The 25,440-nt window shown below is 33.7% G+C and overlaps 1 protein-coding gene and 1 long non-coding RNA gene across 2 annotated transcripts; both read right to left on the bottom strand.

The window, feature by feature from the left end:
* On the bottom strand, positions 965-4,515 carry LOC110262453 (pentatricopeptide repeat-containing protein At1g71210-like). Its single transcript, XM_021117868.1, has 2 exons — positions 3,990-4,515; positions 965-3,853 (listed from the first exon to the last, which is right to left on the bottom strand). The coding sequence occupies exon 2, from the start codon at positions 3,841-3,843 to the stop codon at positions 2,011-2,013; it is 1,833 nt and encodes a 610-aa protein (XP_020973527.1). The 5' UTR covers positions 3,844-3,853; positions 3,990-4,515; the 3' UTR covers positions 965-2,010.
* Positions 20,409-21,187, bottom strand: LOC107632319. Its single transcript, XR_002358342.1, has 3 exons — positions 21,067-21,187; positions 20,913-20,979; positions 20,409-20,693 (listed from the first exon to the last, which is right to left on the bottom strand). It is a non-coding gene; the product is annotated as an uncharacterized LOC107632319 (long non-coding RNA).

The raw sequence follows: 25,440 nt of genomic DNA, 5'->3' as shown, positions 1-25,440 counted from the left end.
TAAATATTATTTTTTGAGTTTGATTCTTAGTAACAGTGTCTTGTTTAACTTCTTACTCACTCGTTCGCTTAAACAAGTATCGAAAGTTTGAATCTCATCTGGCCACTAACGAGTCCTTAATCTAACAGTTAAAATATCATGGACAAAAAAAAAAAAGAATATCTTAATATATAATATCGGTGGTGAGCACAATAAAACATCGCTATCGCTGTTTGGATAAGAGAGACTATATATATATTTTTTGGTAGATGACATCAAATATGTTAACTAGCTATTTATATAGTTTACCTTTATGAATTGGATAAGTGATATATCTTAATATCTACATAGAAGAAAGGTTTCACCAAACCATAGACGAAAAGGAAGTGGATCAAGTCTAGTGATGAGGTTAGAAGAATAGTTAAATTCTAATGATGTTGACTATGCATACATGGCCACAGAGAAAGACAACATTGCCTCAAAAAGGATTTTCATGGAAAAGTTCACTTACACCAAGTGTAGGAGGCTATCAATATTTAGTCAATCATATGAACCACTACTATCTCCAAATCTTATCCAACATTAAAATTTCAAGGGTCAAAATTGAACAAGCTGAGTACCTCTATAGAAGGTTCATGAATTCCTTTGAGTTCTTCCCTAACGACATAGACAACATTTTAAGGAACAACATGTTATATATATGGTAGTGTTTGCCGCGGTTTTTTCATTGTCGAGTTCAATAAACCGCTACGCGTTCTCTTGACAAATATATGAAGCTTGGATCCTTTGAACCATGACTCCATTAATTTTGGCAGTGCAAACACCAGAGAAAAAGATGCAATGGTTCAACGTTTTGCAAAATCCAGTGTGTTTCATTTTCTCCAATTTGAAATTTTGAAACACTTCTCAAGTAACGTCTCCCCATCAACCGTTGGACTCTATATTCATCCTCCACCCTGCGTTTTCTTCTTCCTCCTTCCTTTTTCCTCTCGTCTCAGCTTCTTTCAACAATATCAGTTTGTTGAGTTTTCAATTAGATTCTTTTTGCACTAAGCAGTAGACCTTATACGAAAAGCTCTCCCAAACTACTCTTACATTGGCTTTCAATCTGTATTTCTAAGTAGCAAGTTTCTAGCAAAATGAGTTCTAAGAAGAGTATAAACTTGTATAATCCCTGACAAATATAGATACTAAGCTCTCATAATAATTTACTAGTTTGGAGCTAGCAAATATGTTCATGAAAAGAATAAAAGAGGCCACCCAGAGATCAACATAGTTGATTCCTGTTTTTGAAAATTTTGAGGCTAATCATTTGATGAAATATGAGGAAAGCTTTGATGAATGGCAACCAGAAGTAAGAACTAAAATATGACTTCAAGTGCAAATTCTAAATAAGGAAGGGAGTCAAGCACACAATCATTAAAGAAACTAAGGTAAAAAGGACAGATTAATTCTTCTACAAACCAAAATAAGAGCCAGTAGAAGAGAGAATTATTGTCAAATGAAGATAAACCAATATAGCTTATGCTCAAATAAGGATGCAATGAAGACAGGTCACAAGCATGTTGCAGATTAATGAGGGAACAGCAATCCCCTATCTGAAGCTTCAACTTTGTATCATATTTCATTTTTTATTTCTTGGGCAATGACTATTTACCATCAAATGAGGTTAAGATGCAATACACCAAACTTGCAAAAAAAGTGTCAGATAAAAATGAAGTTAAATCAAATATCACAGCTTATGTAAATCTAATGGGATAACTGATAAATAATACAATGTGGAAACTATTTTATTTCCTATAGCTTCCACACATAAAAAGAAGGGTTTTTTTTTGGTGGGGGAGGGGAATAGTCAACATAAAATCATTGCACAGGATGTAATATTTATAAATGATACAGAGAAAAGAAAAAACTAAATCCAATGCATCCAAGATAACATTTTTCTTTTGATAAATATGCAATTCTAAAAAATATCCTTACAAAATTGGGTGGACCATTTTGGATATCTAACGCATACTGATCAATTGTTCCTTAAATGAGCATTCTGGTTTCTCTGTTGGATAATATCCTTTTACTTTCTTGAAACCACCTCTCAGCCTTGTCTCTCTTCCCAAGCCTTTTGAAACCATCATCCATGATGGTATAAGTCCACCGATTGGGCTCAAAGCCCCTTCGACGCATCCTTTCAAGCAACTCATAAGCCTGCCCCATATCACTCTTACATGCTTTTCTCAACAACAAATTGCAAGTGTAAATGTCAAGTGGAAAGCACTTTGCGATTAATTTCTCCAAGTCCTCAACATGGCTAACTCTATGATGACGGCGAAATGCGCCAACCACAAAGCTAAGTATTGACCAATCAGTTTTTCCCTCCTCTTTCACTCCTCTTAAACGAACACAGGCATTGTAAACTTCCAGTGAAAACATAGATCGATAAAGAAGTATGTTACCAAGAAAAGAGGTTAATCGACGTCCCATTTTCTCATACATATCAACAAGATTCACTGCCTCATGATATCTTTTCGATGAACAAAGCTCCTGTACAAGATTCTCATAGCATTCAATGCTTGGATTTAAACCGTCTTTTAACATTTGGAGGAAGAACAGATACGCAGGTTCAGGATTCTGGCTCTTGCAGAGAGAAATAACAAAGCAATTATATAACTTTTTAGTCGCCAATCCACGGGACCAAAGATTATTAAAGAAGATAAGAGCATCATAAGTCCTTCCACTTTTCAAATAAGCTTTCAACATAAGACTTAGAGAAGATGAAGTGGGCTGAATGCCATTCCTCTGCATCAACTCAAACACTTTCCAAGCCAACTCAGCCTGCTTGGCATGCCCAGCCGCATCAATGAAACAATCATAAATATAATGTTGACGATCATTATGGGACAGCGTCTCAAACAAACTGAAAAAACGAGATCTTGAATTGTCCATCTGAAGTAAACAACAAAGAACAACTATACATAGAGCCGGTGTCACTTTATGACCCTTCTCCTTCATTTCAACGAGAAGACGAGCAGCAATATCTCCCCTATTCAAATAACTATCTTCCACTCTTCCCGCCCAGCACAGTGCCGTTATAAAGTTATCATACGTGGAAGCATTAGGCATAATTTTCCATTCCAAGGCAAGATGGAGCAACTCTTTCATCTCATCAATCATGCACTCTCTACACAGGACATCGGCAAGCCTAATAAAGGTCCGTCTATCTGGAATAAAACGGTGATCAATTGAGCTCTTCAACACACTAAATGCTTCCTTGGCGTTTCCGTCCCAACACAAAGTAAGTATCAAGTACTTATAAGCCATATGATTTGGGGACAGCATAAACTCTGATTTCGACTTGAACAAATCAAGAGCGTCATCCACCATTTCCTTCTTGCAAAAGAAGCACAGCACAGCATTCATGGTAACTGTGTTCGGTGGAACAGCAGTGTGATACATGTCCATGAACAAATCATACACCTCGTCGAGCCTGTCCTCCCTCAAAAGCCTGTAAATCAACACGTTGTACCTCGCTAAACCAGGAATGTACCCTTTATCTTCCTTCTTCTGTTTAAAAAACTCCAAAGCCTGATCCAACCGGCCACCCTGTACAAGGCCCCTTATCCAAACCCCATAAGCATGATCCAACGGCACCAGCCACGAATCCCCAAACTCTCTAACCAACCTAACAGCATGATCAAACCTATTACTCCCACACAAAGCACTGACAAGAACACTCACCTCAGAGCCATGAAGCTCCTTGTCACCATCCACCAAACCAAACAAGAACCCTTCAGCCTCATCTAACCTCCCCTGCTTGCACAAACACTTCATAACAAGCGCATTGGTATACCGATTCTCAAAACCCCTCATCCTAATCTGCCTAACAATGTCATCAACAGCATCGAAATAACTCTTCTCAACAAGGGCATTCAAAAGCACATGGTAACCAAAGGTATCCAAGTCCAAACCATTAAACCGCATTTTACCAAACAGTTGGAGTGCAATCTCAAGCTTACCCGCAATAGCATATCCAATGACGAGAGTATCGTTGAACCGCGCACGGGGGTAGAAGGCGGGGCCACGGCGGCGAAAGGATCGGAGGAACTCGATGATGGTTGACATTGATCTGTTGCGTGCGAGGATTCGGAAGATGGCGGAGAAGGTGCCGCGAGTGTGGTGGAAGCCGGGCTGGCGGCCGGCCCAATCGAAGAAGCGGAGGCAGGGGTAGACGTGGGCGGCGGTGGTGCCATGGTGGAGTACTGTGAGGACGAAGGATTCGTCGAGACGGGGGAGTGTTAAGGCGGCGAGAGAGGCGTCGAGGGCGGCGTCTTTATAGGAGGAAGAGTCCGTCGAAGAAAGAATCTGAAAGATTCGGGGGAGGAGTGGGTCGCGCGTGTTGAACCAGTCCTTGATGGAGGATGCTACGTCGTTTTGGTTTATTTTTCTAGAAGAGGAAAAGTAAGAAGGGTTGTGTTGGGAAAAGAAGAGAAGAGGGACCTAAGTTTCGTTACATGTAGTGGCTGTAACATTGTGGATTTTCTCTATCTCTCTCTCCGATGCTCAATATTAACATATATAAATTATAAAGAATATAAATTAAGTAATTTTTAATTAATTCAAATAATATTTTTAAATAATTTTGTGATGGGGAGTAAGGTTATTTAGGTTAATAGTAAAAGCTTCTGTGTATATATATATTCTTACTCTAACATACAAACAATGAAAATAAAAAATAATACTTAATACCTTATGCATAGTTTCGTTCTCCCGCTTAGAAACTTTTTTTTCTTTCTTATTCTTACACTCAACCTAACCTAGCACCTCATTTTTTATTTTGATTTACATTAAGTTCTGAACACTATATCATCCCTTCTTAAAAACTTTACACACTGTTCTATTTTTTTTTTTTTAATTAGACATCAACTATACTATAAACCTAAACAAAGTAACCAACTTCAGATTAGATCCAAAGAAATCTTAAATAGCCAAAAAAAATTTTAACGGCTAGTCGTTATATTAAATCTATTCTATTATATAAAAATCGAATTTCTACACTTAATAATGAAATTAATGTGGCATGCTCTTGAAATATTTTCTGATTTATTTTATTTAATTCATTAAAGTAAATCAATTATAATTATCAATTAATTAATTTGATTAGACATTCAAATATCACTATTTATTATAATTTATATGAATTGATTAATTATATCAATTAATTAATTTGGTTAATTATATTAATTATTTGATTTCTATAGAAATAAATATTAAATTATTTAATAAATAATAAATATGATAACAAAATATATGAATTCATTTAATTAGTTTATTTTTTTTAATACCATCTATTTATACGAGATCAAAATATATTTTTTACTCATTCACTCTCTTTTCATTCAAATGAGATGAAAATACATTAATTTTATGCTAACATAACATGTTCTTGGTGATATTTTTTTTAATCAAACTTAAACAAATTTTAAATAATTAATTCTATACTTTGCCGTATTGCATGGATAGTCGATGAAGCTTATTTAACAAAAAGATGGTCTAAATTTGTACGAATTCTAAATGTCCAAATTTATGATATTTCAGTTGGTTGTCGTTACGAGAATGACTCTAATCTTTACGTGTCTAAGGACTAGAATAGATTAAATATTATTTAAGTAATTTAGTTCTAATATTGGTATTTGATTAAATTCGTTTTACATTAATTTAAATTTAAATTATTACCTCAATTTATATATTACGATAAAATATCACTATTTAAAGGAAAAAGATAATGTACGTGAAAGAAAATAAAACGAAAAATTAAAATTGCTCTATAAAAAAAATTGTATATAATTTACGTATGAATGGGACTGGAATTGGAGGCTATATATGAATATCAAACATAAAAATTTATTACACGTATTGTGGAATAATTAATTATAACAAAAAAATATTTAACATATGTGATTTAAATATTTTTATGTATAATTAATATATATGTATGTATAAATAAAAAAATATTTAGAATTATTTAACAAAATTAATATATACATATACATAAATAAAGAAACTATTGTAATTTATGAAGATTACACATTAATTTTTTTCTTTCAAATGAATTTATTCTAATTATATTACAATTAGCTCATAAATAATGTATAATTATATTATTTTAAAAAAATATCTTTATTATAATTATATTAAATCAATATTCAATGCATTATTAAACTAATTATTATCAATTATCAATATTTTTATTCATTCTAATTATATTAATTGATATAGTTCTAATTCTCATTCATGTGCAATAATTTTATTAATAGATAGTTGTATCTACAATAATTAGTTTTATCCACAATTTTATTAGTAGATAGTTGTATTCACAATAATTCATGCTATAATTCTCACCCATCCTACGATTCTATCAACAGTATTACCTAAAATAGATTATGTAATGAAAAAGTTTAGAAAATAAAGACAAGAGTAAAGAATAAATATGGTCTGCGAGTGCTGTTGCAAGATTATGGATACTTGGAAGATAACTGCACGAAAAATGTATGTGGTATATAGAGAAGTTTTTTGAGAGCTTATAATGAAAAGGTAATAACGAAATCTCTTAATTAAATTTATTAATTTATTAAAATTTAGTACTATCAATTTAAAAAATTGACAAATTCTAGATGCTAATGGGTAATGCATTCTTATTGTACATTTATAGCTTGAGAATAATATTAGAATTATCATAAAAATCCATATTATTTTATTCTCCTGATAAAAAATTTTATAAATCCATTAATCATATAATTTTGTATACTAACATTGATATAGTATTGTTTCAGATATATATTTTGCAAGTATCAAAGGATAGTGTTGAGTTGTTATTTAGTGGGTTTAAATTATTTATTGTTTATTAGAGAACTTTTTGCATTAGAATTTTCTAATAATTTGTTGTTTATTTTCAGCTAATTTTGATATGTTCTTACACATATAACAATTTGTTGGTGGATTTAGGTGTTACTAGATTATTTATGGTCACATTCAGTATATATATCTGATTTATTGAAGAAAGTAAATTACTAAAACCGATTAATAACTATTTTAGAGTTAATACAATTAACACTAAATTAAGAAAAAATAAACAATGCATAACTCATTACTTTTTTATTAGTCAAATTATTATAACTCAAATTAATTTTAACAAAATAACTTAAAATTATAATTTCAATTTTATCACGTGCATGGCACGGATACTTACACTTGTTTAAAATTATAATAAATCAGTATAATTTATATTTATATATCACATAGAAATTGATAATTTTTTTTACTTGACAAACAAATAAATTAAAAAATATAGGGTAAAGTATATTTTTTATCTTTAAAATTTGGCAAAAGTTTTAAAAATATTCCTAAGTTTTATTTTAATTTTGTCCCATAAATTTTCGATTTGCATCAACTATACCTCTGGCTGTTAATTTTTCAAAAAAATTTAGAACCAATTTAACAACAATTTCATAAGAACAACCTTTAACACAAACAAATCAAGCATAATTTTTATGTATTTTTGTTAGATTGGTCTTAAGTTTTTAAAAAATTTTGCTATCGAGAGTATATTCGATGAATCGATGCAAATAAAAAAAATTTTGGGACAAAATTAAAATAAAATAAATTTTAGAGATATTTTTTAAATTTTTGCTAATTTTCAAGGACAAAAAAATACTTTATCCAAAAATATATTATTCTATTTTTTATTGCTCATAATATTTTCTAATCTGATAGGCCAATGACTAATCTATCGCGAATCAATCTAAATTTCACTTATTATATCATCCAACCTCTACAATCCGCTCAAAGGCAAGGGACTTGACAAGGATCCTGGAGATATTTTGGGCTTATTTTGGATCGCAACAAGTTGTTAAATACAACTTGATCTGATATAATTTTGATCCCTAACCAATTTTAAGTGATTTAATTATTTGTTCACTAGTTTATTTAAGTGTCAGAAGTTTGAATTCTGTTTTATGCATGCAGCAACCTATTGATCAACGACAACTTCTTAAATAGAATTTTAATTCGCGATGGATTGATCTTTAGTATGTCAGGTTGAAAAATACCATAAGAAATCAATCCTCTAATCTGATACTTGACTCGACTTGGAAACAATATTTACAACTATCTACTAACAAAAATATTTCACACACTAAGTGAGACTTAATATCTTACAATGAGAATGATTACTTCGTTAAGGGCGTGATAAAGAAATAAAAGATAAACAAGAAGATACGAATTCAAACTGAATAAAAAAAAAGATACATTAAAATTGAAATAGAAATAAAAAGGATAGATTGAAATTGAGTATAAAGAGAATCACTCTACTTCTACCCAATTTCTCGACACAACAAGAAAGGAATTTCTCAACTTAACTTGTTAACGCTATAGTTTGAGAATGATTCGAAGGGACTCCTCAACCTTCTATCCAATTCCCCGATGCAACAAGAGAGGGACTTCTCAACCTCAATTATCCACACCATGGTTCCATCATGAAACCAAAAAGGGGTTTTCAAACCTCTAAATCATTCTATACTACGACTACAATAGCTAAGGAGGTATTTATAACCTCTTATTAGGTTAAAACAAAAAAAATCCTAAAGTCCATAAACATAAGGCCCAATCGAGTAATTAAATAAACAAATTCAAAACACATCAAATTAAATTAAAACATTCAAAAAATGTAAACTAATATCTTCTAAATAACACTTGAACTCTTCATATCACGAACATTTGAAGCACGTATCATTCTCCTCCTCTTTAAAAAAGATTCGTCCTCAAATCTTGTAGATAAAAAAAATAGTATATAAAAAGAACAATAATTATAAGGAAGATACACATGAACTTAAAGAAAGACGCGATAGACACTGGACTTTTTTTATGATAAAAGAAGAACAAATATAGATTAATAAGAATTAATTTAATACTTGAGCTCTGATACCAAATGATAAAGAAATAAAAGGATAAATAAGACAAGAATTGAAATGGAATAGAAAAGATAAATTGCAATTGAAATAAAAACAAAAAGGATAGATTGAAATTGAATACAAAGAGAATCACTCTACTTTCTATCCAATTCCCCGATACAACAAGAGAGAGACTCCTCAACCTTAATTGTCCACACCATGGTTTCATCACGAAACCAAAAAGGGGTTTTCAAACCTCTAAATCATTCTATACTACGACTACCATAGTTTATGAGGTATTTATAACCTCTTATTAGGTTAAAATTATGAGCCCACAAACATAAGGCTCAATCTAGTAATTAAATAAACAAAATCAAAATACATCAAATTAAATTAAAATACTCTAAAAATATAAATTAATATCTTCTAAATAACACTTGAACTCTTCATATCACAAACATTTGAAACACGTATCATTCTCCTCCTCTTCAAAAAAAGATTCTTCCTCGAATTTTGTAAGTAAAATGAACAATAATTACAATGAAGTTAATTTTTTTCCCTTTTTATATATATTTTTCTTTTTTTTTTTTACTTTTTTTTGCATTGTATGCTTTTTTTATTTTTTTAAGCAATAAAATCAACAATAATAACAAAACAATAATGAAATGCAAACAAAAACAAGAACACAATAACTTAAAGAAAGACGCGACAGATACTAGACTCTTTTTTTTAATGATAAAAGAAGAACAAGTATAGATTAATAAGAATTAATCTAATACCTAAGTTCTGATACCAAATGATAAAGAAATAAAAGGTAAACAAAAAGATAAGGATTTAAACTGAATAAAAAAAAAAGATACATTGAAATAGAAATAGAAATAAAAAGGATAGATTAAAATTGAGTACAAACAAAATCACTCTACTTCTACCCAATTTCTTGACGCAACAAGAAAAGGACTTCTCAACCTAACTTGTCAACGCCATAGTTTGGGAATTGATTCGAAGGGACTCCTCAACCTTCTACCCAATTCCCCGATGTAACAAGAGAAGAACTCCTCAACCTCAATTGTCCACACCATGGTTTCATCACGGAAGCAAAAAGGGGTTTTCAAACCTCTAAATCATTCTATACTACGGCTATAATAGCTAAGACAATATTTGTAACACCCTACCACACAGAGCCTTACGCTTAAGTCGTAAAGCAGACGTGACAAGGTATTACGACCTCTAAAAGAAAAGGATATGTACATAGATATAGTTGGATGAAATCATATCTAGAAGCCTTGAAGGATAAGCTAATCAAAAATGATAAACAGGAAATCGTGTCACACTCGCATGGATATTTGTAAAACGGACAGGAAAAATTAAAAGGGAGCTGAAAATATATATACATATCAGGGTTCCAAAACTTAGATAGCAAACTCCAGACTCGATCTGCGAAGCTAAGGCCGGCCAGAGTATATGATTATATATATATACAACCCAAAATAAAAGTCAAACCACAAAGTAAACCCCTGTATCTCCAAGTCGACCTCTAGGAGGGACAAAACACAAAATGTACATGTGGAGATTCTATAAACATGTATACATAGCCCAAAATCAAAATATGACAGTCAAAAAGGTAGTTCTTCGCTTGTAAGGAGGATACCCAGATGCTCAACGAGATGTCTCTCGACCTGCATCTGAAAAATAACAACATAGTATGGGATGAGAACCGGATTCTCAGTATGGTAAAGGTGCCTGCATAGTTAATGTAAAAGGTCCCGGGAAAGCCAGAGGAATTCTTAGAACTCCGACACTCAGAATCATTCTTAAGGAAAATAAACTAAACCAAAAGTTAGGTAAGTTATCTAAGGTATTCTAGTTCTGAATCTAACTTTAACTTAATACTTCACTTTCTGACTCCTCCAGTTCTCTGAATCTCTGGTGGAACAACCCTCGTCATTCCTCCGCCAGACAAGGGGCCTCTTAGTTGCATAGACCAACATTACAGACAAGAAAAACACAAATAGAGAAGCATTTACAACAAGTAGAACAAGTAGTAGATAAGCAGAATTTAACAGTTAAGCAAGCTAAGACAATGCACACTCAAACAAAGCAAACAAATGCATATGATGTATGCCTGTCCTATGGCTGATGAGTCTCATCTGTCGGTTATACAGCCAACCCGACATGTCCTAGTAATTAACCATTGGACAGTCCCTCTGTGCGCGCATCCCCAAGCTCAATAATATTCCATGGAGTCAAACTCCAAGCTCAAATATAATACTCCATGGAGTCACACTCCAAGCTCAATAATGTAGTATTCCATGGAGTTAAACTCCAAGCTCAATAATATAGTATTCCATGGAGTCGAACTCCAAGCTCAATAATATTCAATATTCATATTTATATGCATGCCCATGGGGGAATCCGGGGAGTTAAAGTGCCCGGTCACATCTTGCGACAGAGGGTCAACAAATAGTCTCAAATACACAGGCCACATAATAATCTCTTTCCTTTTAAAATAACACCTCAAACCAAAACTCCAATTCTTATAGAAACTTTGGCAGTATCTCCTCTAAAATTCAAATTTCTGCCACCCTTCAAGGGTCCCAACTATCAAATCAAACACCTCTCAGTCCTTCAAATCATTTCCAGTAACAATTTATTTCAAAATCAAACAAATACCAATATTAAATCTTTTCCAAACCGACCAACTTCAACAGCAAATTATTAACAATAGCTAAACCACACATTTTATCCAATATGCACAATCCATCAATTATACATTCAATTCATTCCTATCTTAAGGTCTTCTAGCCTAAATTTTCATGTGACATTAAACATTAACTATGAGAAACCAAAACCATACCTTCGTACGGAATCAAAATATTTGAAGCTCCGGAGAAACTTTCTGACTGAGCTATCGAAGAAAAAAATGTCCAGAATCGTCTATGCCTCCTAAAATTCCCGTTGGCCAAACCCAAAGAAAAGATGAGCTATATCACTGTCAACTTCCACTAATCAAAAATGGTGCCAACGTATAGAAGAAGAGGTTACGAATACTCTTACCGGATTAAATTTTTGATTTGAGTTACGAATTGCAAGAAATCGAAGCCAGAAGTTCGAAGGAATTTACGTTCTTTCTTTTTCTCTTCGTTACGCTATTCTCTCTTTTTTTTTTCTTTTTTACGGCATTCATATATATATATAAACAAGCCACAAGCCTGCCCAATTCCCCGATGCAACAAGAGAGAGACTCCTCAACCTCAATTATCTACACCATGGTTTCATCACGAAACCAAAAAGGAGTTTTAAAACCTTTAAATAATTCTATGCTACGACTACAATAGCTAAGGAAATATTTATAACCTTTTATTAGGTTAAAACAAAAAAAATCCTAAAGCCCATAAACATAAGGCTCAATCTAGTAATTAAATAAACAAAATCAAAATACATCAAATTACATTAAAATATTCTAAAAATATAAACTAATATCTTCTAAATAATACTTAAACTCTTCATATCACGAACATTTGAAGCACGTATCAGGGCGATAATTGTTCGCACAACATGCCACAGAAAGATTTTTCATGGTCAACTATTGGCTCTCTTATAAATACTCATCTCAATAACTTTTCAAACCAAGTAATTTATTCTGCTCATATACCCACTAATTAATGTGAAAGAGCTAATTAAAACAAGAATTTTGACACTAATTTTAAAGATTTTGGCTTAAAACTGAGTTAACGGACCGAATTGGTTAGACCGAGCCCAAACCGGCCCAATACTCAACTTATGAAACCCTTAAAAATGGATCTTCTTCTTCTTCATTGCTGCAACCCGTTGTGAAGAGAAGTTCAGCGTAATAAAATTCCTAACCCTTCCTTTTGATTTTCAATTATCCATAACTTTCAATTCGGAGCTCTGATTAACGAGCCATCAGCGGCCACGTGTTTGCCTCGGAATTATCTTCAATTCTATCCAAACAAAGTGGTAAGAAATTATTATTTCTCTTCCATTTCTCCCTCTCCTCAATTTCGTGATTTTAGAGTTTGGGTATTGAGGAATTAAATGATTTTGATGGTTTAGGTGAACTCTAGTACCGGATAATCATTGAGTTTTGTCCAATTGATACATGGATAAGGTAAAAAACTATTAAACCCTTGTGAATCATTCAATTAGTGAAGTTTATGATTATTATAGTGATATTGTATGAAATAGATTGTGTTCTGGTTGATTTGGAGTTCAATTGGGGCTGTTTGGAACAAAATCCGAGTAATTAGGTTTGAGAAATTGACGTTTGGAGGCTTGAAGCTTGTGAAAGGAGTGGTTTTTGAGGTGTTCTGAGCTTAGGGAGGAATCGACAAAGGTATGGGTTTGGTTTCTCGTAGATAATATATAATGTTTTGTGAAAACATAGGCTACATGACCATAGGATAGGTTGGAAATGTGGGAATATGTTAATGCTAGTAACCTTGATGGAAATGTGGAACTATATTGTGAATGAGTTGATGAATGATGATTTTGTTGAGTTGGTTGTAGGAATTGTGTTAATTAATGTTGTTGATGGGAATTGATGAATGATTATTTATGAATGTGAGGATTGATGATGAAAGATTGAGGATTAGTTGAGTTATGTATATATATGTGTTTGTTGAATAATGAATGAATTGAGATTTTGAAATGATTTGAAAAAGGTTTGAGAGTTGGTTAGGTTGGGACCTGAGAAGAGTGGCAAAGTCCGAATTTTAAAGGAGATGCTGTCGAAATTTTTATGAAAATAGGAGGCTTCATTTGAAGTGGTTATTTAGAAAGATTTAGATTTTTAAGTATTTTATAATTTGATTTTGAGTTATTAAGAAAATGATTATGTTTTGAGATTGCTTTATTTAGAACAGAATGAATTATGTTTTGAGTATGAATTGTTAATGAATGGAATGGGACGTCTGATAATAAGGAATGAGTATTGATGAGAATTGATTTTTAAGTATAATTTTTGAATGTGTGTGTGTGTGTGTGTGTGTGTGTGTCCACTTGCTCCGGGTCAGTAATGAAGTTGGATGAGATATGATTGAGGATGAGGTTGGCTCTAAGGAAGAGGAAGGTTGAGAACTGAGTTTGATTATGAATTTGAATTAATATGAATAAATTGTAATAATAATGAGAATCAATTTTTGAATGTGACTCCGGAGAAGATGCAGTGGTATTATCCACTTGCTCCGAATAAGAGTCAATAAGTCGGGTAAGATGCAGTGATGATATCCACTTGCTCCGGGAAAGTTCAAAGCTTCGGGTAAGATGCAAGGGCTGAGTTCTGTTGCCACTTGCTCCGGGTTGAGAACTGTAACACCACCTGGGTAAGAGGCAAGGGTGAAGTTGTCTCCTGCTCTGGGTACACGAGTAAGATGCAAGGGTTGCGGTGTTGTCCCATTTGCTCCGTATTTGGTGTTCTGTCCAGGATTAACTACCAAGACATGTTGGGTTTGGCTATATAATCGACAGATGAGACTCATCGGCCATAGGGCAGGCATTATCATATGCATTTGTCTGTTTGCTTTGGTTTGCTTTCTTGGGATTGCCTACTTGTTATTTCATGCTTAACTGCTATATGTTCTGTTTACTGTACCTGTATTCTACCTGTGCTTGCTTTGCCTGTTTGTTTGTCTATATGGTTCTACTGGTGTTTTGAAGGATGGTGGAAGAAGGGAATAATTAAGGGCTTTAGTTAGAATTTGGTTAAGTTTAAGAACCTTAGAGGACCACCTTATTTATGGTTTTCCGTTTTAAATCTTTAAGTTTATATCTGAGTGTCGGCATTCTAGGATCGCTTCTGCCTTTTTGAGACCTTATATATTATGTATGTGGGCACCATTACCATACTGAGAACTTCTGGTTCTCATTCCATATCTATGTTGTTGTTTTCAGATACAGGTCGAGATGTGCCTCGCTGAGCGTCTGGAGTTTTCTATGCAAGCGAAGTTTGGTTATATTTGGGATGCTGTATTTTGTATTTATGCTATGTATATATGTATATAGATTCTCCTCTATATATATTTTATGTTTGGCCCTCCTAGAGGTTGACTTGGAGATACAGGTACTTGTTATGTAGTTTGAGTTTTATTTTGGGTTGTATATATATATAATTACATACTCTGGCCGGCCTTAGCTTCGCAGGTCGAATCTGGAGCTTGATATCTATGTTTTTGGAACTCTGATCTGTATGTTTTGTTTTTAACCTTCTTTTGAGCTTACCTATCTGTTTTACGATTATCCACGCGAGTGTGAAATAATTTTTTATGTTTTCGCTTTGTTTAGCTTATTCTTCAAGGCTCCTAGATATATTTTCTTTTAACTATATTTATATAAGTCTTTTCTTTTAGAAGTCATAATACCTCGCCACCTCTACTTTACGACTTAAGCGTAAGACTCTGTATGGTAGGGTGTTACAAATCTCTTACAAATACTCATATCTATCACTTTTATTGTTCATAAACTTTGGACGACTTCTATTCCAAATTTATTCTCCTCTATTTCCTCAATATAACACTTTAGAACATAAGTATTGGTTATATATTAATAGAAAATTTATTAATCTCCTTACAAAAATTAGTAATCATTCTAATAAATTTTTAAGGATTAATCTTAGCATACAAGCGATTAACACTTACAAGTGTTACAAGTCCTGAAACTTACTAACACCCTAAACGCGCTCCTAATTTTACGTACGTTTTACGCGCTATATAACAGAATATTAATTCAATCAAAATCAATTAACGCACGAATATATAACTTCTAATTTTCAAAAGATTTTGTTACCTTCTTCGAATCTCTTGCGAAGTTTCTTCGTTCTCGTTCTTCTGTTCTTCCCTTGTCTTTTCGATCGTTCTTTTACCTACGTTTATCACTTGTTTGTTCTTCGTCATTGAGCTGAGTTTCTCTCACTATAACTCTAGCTTCATTTTTTTTATTTTCTGGTTTCTGAAATCAAAGTTTGAACTCGTTTTGAAGATAACGGATGATTCAACCTCAGATTGTCAGCTGAATCAGGGCGAAGTGGATTTTGAATTTGAATCGAATGAAGTTCCTGAGGTTTGATTTAGATTCAGCTAATTACGATTACTTTGAATTTGATGCAGTTATTCGTCTATGATTGTCTAGCTGAATAATTCGTGAACATTGACTGTAAAATTAATGCGTAAACATAATCTGTGAATTGAATCTAATGTATTAGTTTTGATTAATTATCTGCAATTTATAGCAGACGCTCGGGTGTAGATCAGAACTTTTTCGGTGTATTTTAGGAAAGTTTGGGTGTATTTACAGTTTATGAATTTTCCTGTTATTTTAGTTGACTTGTTGTCGTTCGGGTGTATATCAGGAGTCCTTGGGTGTATTTTAGTTCAATTGTTATTTATTTATGAGGTGTAGAAATTCTATAGTATTTTCTTGTTTTTAACATGTTGTATTTTGCAGTCCCTCTCTGTTGTTGATGACCAGCTTGTTCCCAAGGTTGGAATGACTTTTAAAACCCTTGAAGATACTGCAAAATTTTACAAAGACTATGCCAAGGCTGCAGGTTTTTCTACAAGAGTTCAGAGTACAAATAAAAAGGGAAACGAAATTAAGAATCAATTGATTACATGTAGTAGAGAGGGGAAATGGAAATCTAAAATATCTCCGACCGAAAACACAAATCCCAGAGCTGGTTTAAATTGTCCTACAAGAATTTATATACACACATTGAAGGATGTTGGTGCTTGGATCATTTCGAAGATCGTGCTGCATTATTCACACCCTTGCTGTCCAACTCAAGCAGAGATGCTCAAACAGCATAGGGAACTAAGCATGTTCGTTCGTCGTACAATAGAGAATAACGAGGAGGCCGGTATCAAACCAAGCAAAACATTCCAATCATTCGTTGCGGCAGCTGGGGGTCACTGCGAGTTAAATTTTATTGAAAAGGATGTGAGGAATTACGTCACGAGAGAAGTGCGGAATGTTTTGGAACAAGAAGATGCAAAGGAATTCAGGAAATATTTATTGAGAATGAAAGAGAAGAATCAGAATTTCTTTTTTGAGCTCAAACTCGAGGACGATCAATCGATTAAGCTTGCTTTTTTGGGCCGATGCAAGGAGCAGAGCTGCCTTTGAGTATTTTGGAGATGTTATTTCATTTGACACCACCTACAATACAAACAGGTAATATGCTATTCTTGTTTATGCTGCTAAATTAATTTTGTTCTATGAATCTGCTGCAGAGGTGTATATTGGATGTTCTTTCGGTGTATAAATTCATTATATGGGTGTACGTAATGATTTTCATTCTACAATGTCATAATTTGTTTAAGGTATAATTTGGTTTTTGGTTCTTTTTTCGGGGTGAATCACCACGGTCAGTCAATACTTCTTGGATGCGCTTTGATGAAAAACGAAAAAATTGAGTCATTCAAATGGTTATTTCAATGTTGGCTTCGTTGCATGGGGGCAATGCTCCGAAAGGGTTTTTCACCGATCAATGCGCGTCAATGAAAAGGGCTATAGAGGCTTGTATGCCAACAATAATTCACCGTTGGTGTATTTGGCACATCACGAAGAAGATCCCAAGCAAATTAAATGGGTACAAGGGACATGCTGAAATTGAACAAGAATTGAGCCAAGTTGTTTGGAACTCTCATAATATAGATTCATTTGATAGGAATTGGAATGATTTTCTGCTGAATTTTGGTCTTGTGGACAACAAGTGGCTTTCAGGTAATGTTGTTTAAAATCTGCAGCAGAGATGTAAATTGCATGTTTTCGGGTATATTTATAGTCTGTCTTTGGGTGTATTTTGCAGATCTTTATGAAGACCGTCATATATGGGTTCCAATCTATCTGGATCACCACTTCTAGGCAGGGATGAAAAGCACACAAAGGAGCGAGAGCATGCATTCATTTTTTAACAAGTTTATTACCCAGAACAGCTCGCTTATTCAATTTGTCAAACAATACGATAATTACCTCGAAAGTAGGGAGCAAGCAGAGAGAGAATCAGATGCTGCAGATTTTCATACGGTCATACCGTGTGCAACCAAATCCTCCATTGAAGCTCAGTTTCAAGATGTGTACACTCATCAAAATTTTAGGGAAGTCCAAGCACAATTTAGAGGAAAGGCGAATTGCATCACTAGATTAACGAATTCCGCTCTAGGCTATTCAGTATACGAAGTTGGAGAACAATTTTTCAGCTCAATATTCAACAAGTTTGTGATTACTTACAACTCAGTAGCAGCCGAGGTAAAATGTCAATGCTTATTATTCGAGTCAAGAGGGATATTGTGCCGTCACGCACTAAGTGTGTTAAGCTTTGAACGAGTAAGCCAAGTGTCATCGAGATATATATTGGAACGATGGAGAAAGAAGGTAAAGAGGTGACACACACACATTAAGAGCAGCCACGATGAGCCATTGTTGGAGCCAAAAAGCAAGAGGTTTAACGAATTGGTTTTTCGTTCTCAAAATATTTGTGAATTTGCATTAGAATCGGAGGAGCTGACTGCCATTATGCACCGTGCGTACGATAACGTCATGGTTGAGATGGAAGCATTGAAAGCCAAAAGGAAGGGGACATCTTCGTTATCTCACGAAGATGCCAACTTGGAATCCGTTAACGAGCTTCAAAGCCCTCCAAGGGTTCGAACAAGAGGACGTCCAAAAAATAGGCTAGGTTCAAAGTTGGACAAATAGATTGCAAATGGCTCAAAGAAGAAGAAAACGAAAGCTTTAAACGAGGTAAAAGTTATGTTCTTTAAATATGTGGTGATTGAGTTTAATTTTCTCGTTAATACTTTTGCTAATATGTGAGTTTATTATTTCCAGTTAAACGTCTTTGATGCTGCATCAGTGGTGCGTCCAAATTCCAGCCAATATCAAGGACGTGTTATGAATTATCAGTTTAGGCAACCAGCAGCAGGGGATAACTTTTGGGTTTATAATTATAGAATAAGGGTGTAAAGCATTGTTTTTTTGGGTGTATTTATGAATTTTCTTGTGTTTCACATTTTACATAAGTATATATTTCAGAATCTGCTGTTTATGTTATAAATTATTGTTTGTTTTTTTTATTATGGTTTAGGCTTTATGGTTTAAGGTTTAGGTTTTAGGTTTTAAGGTTTAGGGTTTTATGGTTTAGGTTTTAGGGTTTAGGGTTTTAGGGTTTAAGCTTTATGGTTTAGGATTTAGGGGTTTAGGGTTTAAGGGTTTAGGGTTTTAGGGTTTAGGGTTTAGGTTTAGGGTTTCAGGTTTAGGTTTTAGGGGTTTAGGGATAAAGCATCAGGGGATAGAAGTCTGGTGTATATTTAACTTTTTTTGGGTGTAAAATGAGATCTTATGGGTGTAAAAATCAATAATTTTGGTGTATAGTAGGTTGGGTGGTTTAGGATTTAGGGTTTAGAATTTAGGGTTTTTAGGGTTTTTAGGGTTTATGGTTTGTAGGGTTTAGGGTTTTTAGGATTTAGGGGTTTTGGGGTTTAGGATAAAGCATCAGGGGATAGAAGTTTGGGTGTATATTCAACTTTCTTTGGGTGTAAAATGTTATGTTTTGGGTTTATATCTAGTTTAATATTTTCCTTCATATTTTACCACCTGTAATACAGAGCTTTTGAATACAGCACAAACAGTTTAACTATGGAAATAAATTTCATTGAATAGAACTGGTTTATAATTGGCAAATTTTTACAGCATGTGTTCAATTTGTTACAAGACTACCTAACAGTTACATTACTCAGTGTCAATATCATTAGAATGTATCTGACAATATAGACTCAATAATAATGAGGATGGCTTGGACAGTCTTATTGCATTACTCCCCTAATGGCTTCAGCTTTGTCTTGATTTATTTCATTGAATAGAATCTGGGAAGCAATTCTACTCTATAGTGGTCCACCTCGTCCTACAGTTAAAAAGAATATTCTGTTTAATCAACCATGTTAATTGAGTAAAGTAATACAGAGTTATATAGTTTTAAACACATTTACCTGGGTCCAATTGTCCCACTCATACTTCAACCTTTTAATGTTTTCGGGCTGGATTATCTCAAGCCACTTCATTACATAAATAGCACAGTTATAGCTGAAAACTAAGAAAATAAATTACAAATTACATATAGGAAAGTTTAATTTTCAGAGTGAAAGATTTATTATACCTTGTCTTTTGGCCTCAGATGTTAATGTATGGTGGTTTAATTTCCTTGTCCTTGTCCTTTCTCTTCAGAGGTGCCCCCCAGCATATACTCTAATTCTTGAAATTACATATCCCTTAAAACACAAAACAAATTAGTAATATATGAATAAATTTAATAAAGGAATACACCCAAAGGAGCACAAACTTACATCTTATATTGAACAGAAATACACCCAACTATTAAAATACAAAACACAGAACCAACTTACAATGAATTTATTTAGGTCCATTCTCTCATCAGATGGACATGTCTGGTGATATGGGTCGAGTATATAAAATTTTCGCTTTCTTGTATCAGCCACCCATAACCACCAATGTTGTGAATGGCAAACAGGTGCAAAAATCTGAAGCATGCCCACATTGAACAGTGTTTTATTTTATTTGCCATATAAGTAAAGAATGGTACTAAGAAGTTTTACAAATGAAAACTTACATGTGGATGTGATGCTAATTTTTTTAGCTCCAAGAAGTGAATAAACATTGGGTAGTCTTCCACCCTGAATGGCTTATTGCTTTTAGGTTGTAAGAATTTCCCATTTGGATGATTTCCAATGGCTATGTTCTACAACACTTGTGAAACAACACATGATTTACTGAAAATACACCCAAATAAATACAGAAAATACACCCAAATGAATACACAAGTTACACCCAATTGATCACAAAAAATACACCTAATTGAACACAGAAAATACACACATTTTAAAACAGAAAATACACCCGAAGGAATACAGAAAATACACCCAAGATTCGTTGAAGTAACCCTTATCACAATATCATGGGGGAGACAGTATACTTCTTCTTGAAACCTTTTAATCTTTTGCTAGTTAAGGATGAAGCACATGGCAGAGACAATCTAGAAAAAGATGCCGAAATCAATTTACATCAATCAACATTGTAGTTAATTTTGGTGATAAAAACATTAATGATTTTCTAATATTACCTCAGCTTCTATATGTGTATCAGCTGCGAGTGATGCGAGGTGGACTTTTGACAAAATGTATCTATCTTGGGCATTGAGTGTGCACACGGTGTCATACTCATTAGTTAGTCCATTTCCGTATGTCTTCACTCGTGTGGCCCAGATGTAGCATTTCTCTTTTATTTCTTCCGTATTCTCATTCATCCTCGCAGGAGTTTCAAACTTCTCGAAACTTTTTCCGCCACTCTATTTTTCAATCTGTGGACTTTTTCCTTCTTTTTTCACCCCACTGCTTGCAATTTTTTCCACCAGATCCCCTAATTATTCTAGTAGTCTTGGCATTTCAGGAGTTTTTGCCCTCTCTCCATCTTGCATTGCTGCCCCCTCCTGCGTTGCTGCTTCTTCTTGGCTTGAATCAGTCAAGCCAAGGCTGAATGATGGCATCGGACCTTTTTTAGGAATGTATGATGCTGTCCGTGCCATCATCATCAGTGCAGCAGCGTCTTTTGGGGCTGGATTACTGCATGATCATGTATAACGTATTATAAGAATAAGAATATACAAATGATAATGAAACATTGATTTTACTCTGATGAACTTACATTTTAGATGGAGTTGGTAGAAGTATGGGTGTACTTTCTTCAGGTTTTCAGGGTGGTTCTGGAGTGCTGCAGGGTTACATAAAATTAATCATGTTATAAAAAAAAAAACTAGTTAGAGATCAATCGTGAAAATATACACCCCAACAAGGATCATATACACCCCAACAGAGACGATATACACCCAAACTGTAACCAAATACACCCCAAGATTATTCCTTACCTTTTTGTAGTTCCTTCATTATTTTTTTTCACTTGGAGACTTTGCAGGGGTTGGTTCAATTTCTAGCACAGGGGTTAGTTCATTTTCTGTCACAGGGGTTTGTTCAATTTGTGGCACTGGGGTTATCTGGGCAAAGGTAGACAAACTTGAATTGGAAGTCTAAACAAAACAAAAATAAAAGGTTAAGAAAGCCCGCGAAAATAAAATGGTTATAAGGTTGAAATTTACTCGAAAAACTCACATTGAAAGCGCTTCTGTTTGTGACTGTGTCTCTTCCCGTAGAACCATCATGTTCTCCTCAGCTTGGTCACTGGGTGATTCTTCTACGAGACTCAACCTGAAATACACCCTAAGAAAGTCAAAAATACACCCGAAGCATTCAAAAGAAAGACAGGCTTTGTTTTTTGAGAACTTACATACTTCCAGTTTTTCTTTTTTTTTTCCTGCCTTTTTTTCTTGAATAAAACATTAAAGGGATTTTTTTCTAAAAAAAATATATACAAAATTAGAAGTAGAAGGTAATAAAAGAATAAAAGCAACGGTTATTAGAAAGAGAAATTACATGCTCTCCGCCGGTTTGTTTACGCTACTTTGATCTGTGTGTTCTTGAGACAAAGGATCATCACTTCCTAAGTTTACCTCCGGTATTCTAAACATAGAGTAGATATTATTCATAAAAAATATCATACTGTTAAATTAGGATAAAAAGATTTTATCAAATAAAGCTTCTTACGTTTCAGATGAGACATAGTGACCTTCTGTCGATCGTAGGTCAGCTTCCTTCTCCCTGGCAAACAAGAAACAATTATTAGGAAAGAAAACACCTTAAAATCTGAAATATACACCCCAACAAGACATACCCCTGTGCAGCAGATTTTTCATTATTTTTCCTTAAGAATTCTTCTAATTTTTCAGTTCCAATTTCAGATCTGACAGTATATGCATAAAAGAACATGTTAACAAATGTAATTTTGATGATAAACGGTAATATAGCTTACAAAGTACTGTACCCATGATAGGATTGAGCCTTCTCAAGAGATGAATCCTCAACACTGACCTTTTTCTTTTTGGATTGTGTCCTGGGGGGAAAAACAAGTATGAATCAGAAATACAAAATTAAATTGATCAGAACATACTATCCAAAGAAGTGCTTACTTTTGTGGGGTTCTCTGAGTCTTTTTCTTTGTTTTTTGCTTCTCTACTGGTGATGATTCTTCGCTTCTAAAAGTTAATAAGAGACACTCTGTTAATACATGAAATTTTGATAATAAACCCAAAGAAAAGCAATAATAATTTTAGAACATTACTCATCATTTGATTCAGATTGTGAATCAAAATCCTCCTGAATCTTCTTCCTTTTTTGGATTCTATTCTGGAAGGCAAACAATCGTTATTTAAAAACATACTAAAAGGGACAAAATACACCCAAATAAAGACACAAAATACACCCAAATGAAGACACAAAATACACCCAAATGAATACACAAAATACACCCAAGTATGTTACTTACTTTTTGGCTGTTCGGGTGGGTTGTTTCCTTGTTGGTTCCTCTGAGTCTTCTTTAGTCTCAGGCTCAAAGGTAGAATAGACTTCACTTTCAGTTGTTTCATGCTCAGATGATGATGAACTTGCCTTTCTTTTTTTGGTTTTTTGGTTTTTTTGTTTTTTTTCTTTTTTCTTCATTTGTTTCATTTTCTTCTTTGTTTCTTCCATCTTTACAATTCCCTGAAACAGTAGAAATGTTAGTTAACAGCAACCAGATAAATAAAATACACCCAAGATATTTTGTTCACTTAGCATATGTTCATCCATTTCAGCTCTCATCCTCTCAACCAACTGCTCTTTATTCCAGTTGGCAATCCATGGTTGTGCAGTTCTTTCTTCTCCTTTCTTCTCTTTTTTTGTTGACAGATGGAAATAGACTATCATCAGGGCAAACAGGCAGCCGTCAATTGATTTCTTCTTTTTTAGATTGTAATTAGTGATGCCCTTGATGATGAAATTCAGAACATGTGCTCCCCAGTTGCCCTCCTTTATTTTGTCCATCTTGAAAATAGGAGCTAGGTGCACAGGAGAGATTTTGTTAATTGTGGCTGGCAACAGGAACGCCATCTGTATATAGAGGATGAAAACCCTCTTGAACATGAGGCGATCCTGTTCATTGCCAACACCAATACTCATCATCTCATCCGTTAGACTTTTTAGAGTCTTCCTTTGGAATCTTCTAAAAATCTGTTTGTTCTCTTCAGAAAGTTCCTTATAACTGACTTTTGTAGGAAATAGATCTCCTACAAAAAAGAAAACAACATACAATGAAAATCACTTGAAATACACCCAAACATGACTCATACACCCCAATATCCCCTATATACACCCCAACATCACTGATATACACCTATGTTTGTTTCATGAGTTACCTGATGCGTTTAGCACAAGCGCAGTCCCTATTGTGCTGGGTAAAACTCTAAATGAACCATAGCCAGTTTCTAGTGTATTTTTCCCGAGTTTAAAGGAGTTAGCCAACTCCTTTAATAGTTTGTGATGCATCCTTAGTGGCGGGATGTGCATCAGGCCACCAAAACCTAAATCCCGAACTATTGCTTTCTTTTCCTCGGTCATATTTCCAAATTTTTCACTCAACAAGTGGGTTGCACACTTCAAGTCCTTGGTTTGCTGTAAACAAAGTAAAATTAGAGTCATTAGAATAAGATATATATGTATTAAGGAAAAATGTCTTGTTCTAAGACATAAATTTGTGCTTACATTGTATTTTTTTTCACCCTGGTTTTTGCTTGCCATTTTTACTACAATGCAAAAGAGATGCTGTCAATAGATAAAAAATACACCCATAGATCAGTCAGATACACCCCATACTGCAATGAAAATGAGATGCTATAAAGAGATAAATAATACACCCAAAAATAAGATACATACACCCATAGATCAGTCAGATACACCCCAACATCAGCCACATACACCCAAATCCAGTCCCATATCCATTTTGTTTTTTTTAATTAAACGAAATTAAATCAGTTCAAAATCATATACAATTCAGCCAAATATCCATAAAATTACACTACAACGTCAGGCACAATCATAATACTAATTGTTAGAGATCAAAACTCCTAATATATATACCAGTCCCATACACTTCTACATTTTTTGGATTATATGAGTTCAGAAATATATTTAAGTTCAAAATGCCAGTGGAAGCAACAGTTGGATGCCAAGTCAGAGATATACACCCGACAATAGGCCAAATACACCCAAAAATAGACTATAAATACACCCAATAATTCGTCATATACACCCAAAACTCAGTTAAAAGAGGAAGAGTCTTTTCATGTAAATATGCACAAACCTACTTAAAAAATATGTAAATATACACAAAATATGTACCAAACAGATTAAAACACATGTTATAGTATTCACTACAAGTATGTAAGATTGCGTAAACGAAGAATAGTTTCATCAGAACAGTAATATGAGTTCTAAAACAAGAAGAACAGTAAAACCTAAAATAACCTAGAAGAATCAGAGTGAGAAATACTCACGATATAGTGGTTCAATTT

The sequence above is a fragment of the Arachis ipaensis genome, chromosome B03 (genome assembly GCF_000816755.2).
Source record: "Arachis ipaensis cultivar K30076 chromosome B03, Araip1.1, whole genome shotgun sequence".
NCBI classification, from domain to species: Eukaryota; Viridiplantae; Streptophyta; class Magnoliopsida; order Fabales; family Fabaceae; genus Arachis; species Arachis ipaensis.
This window is presented reverse-complemented; position numbering and strand designations above follow the sequence as displayed.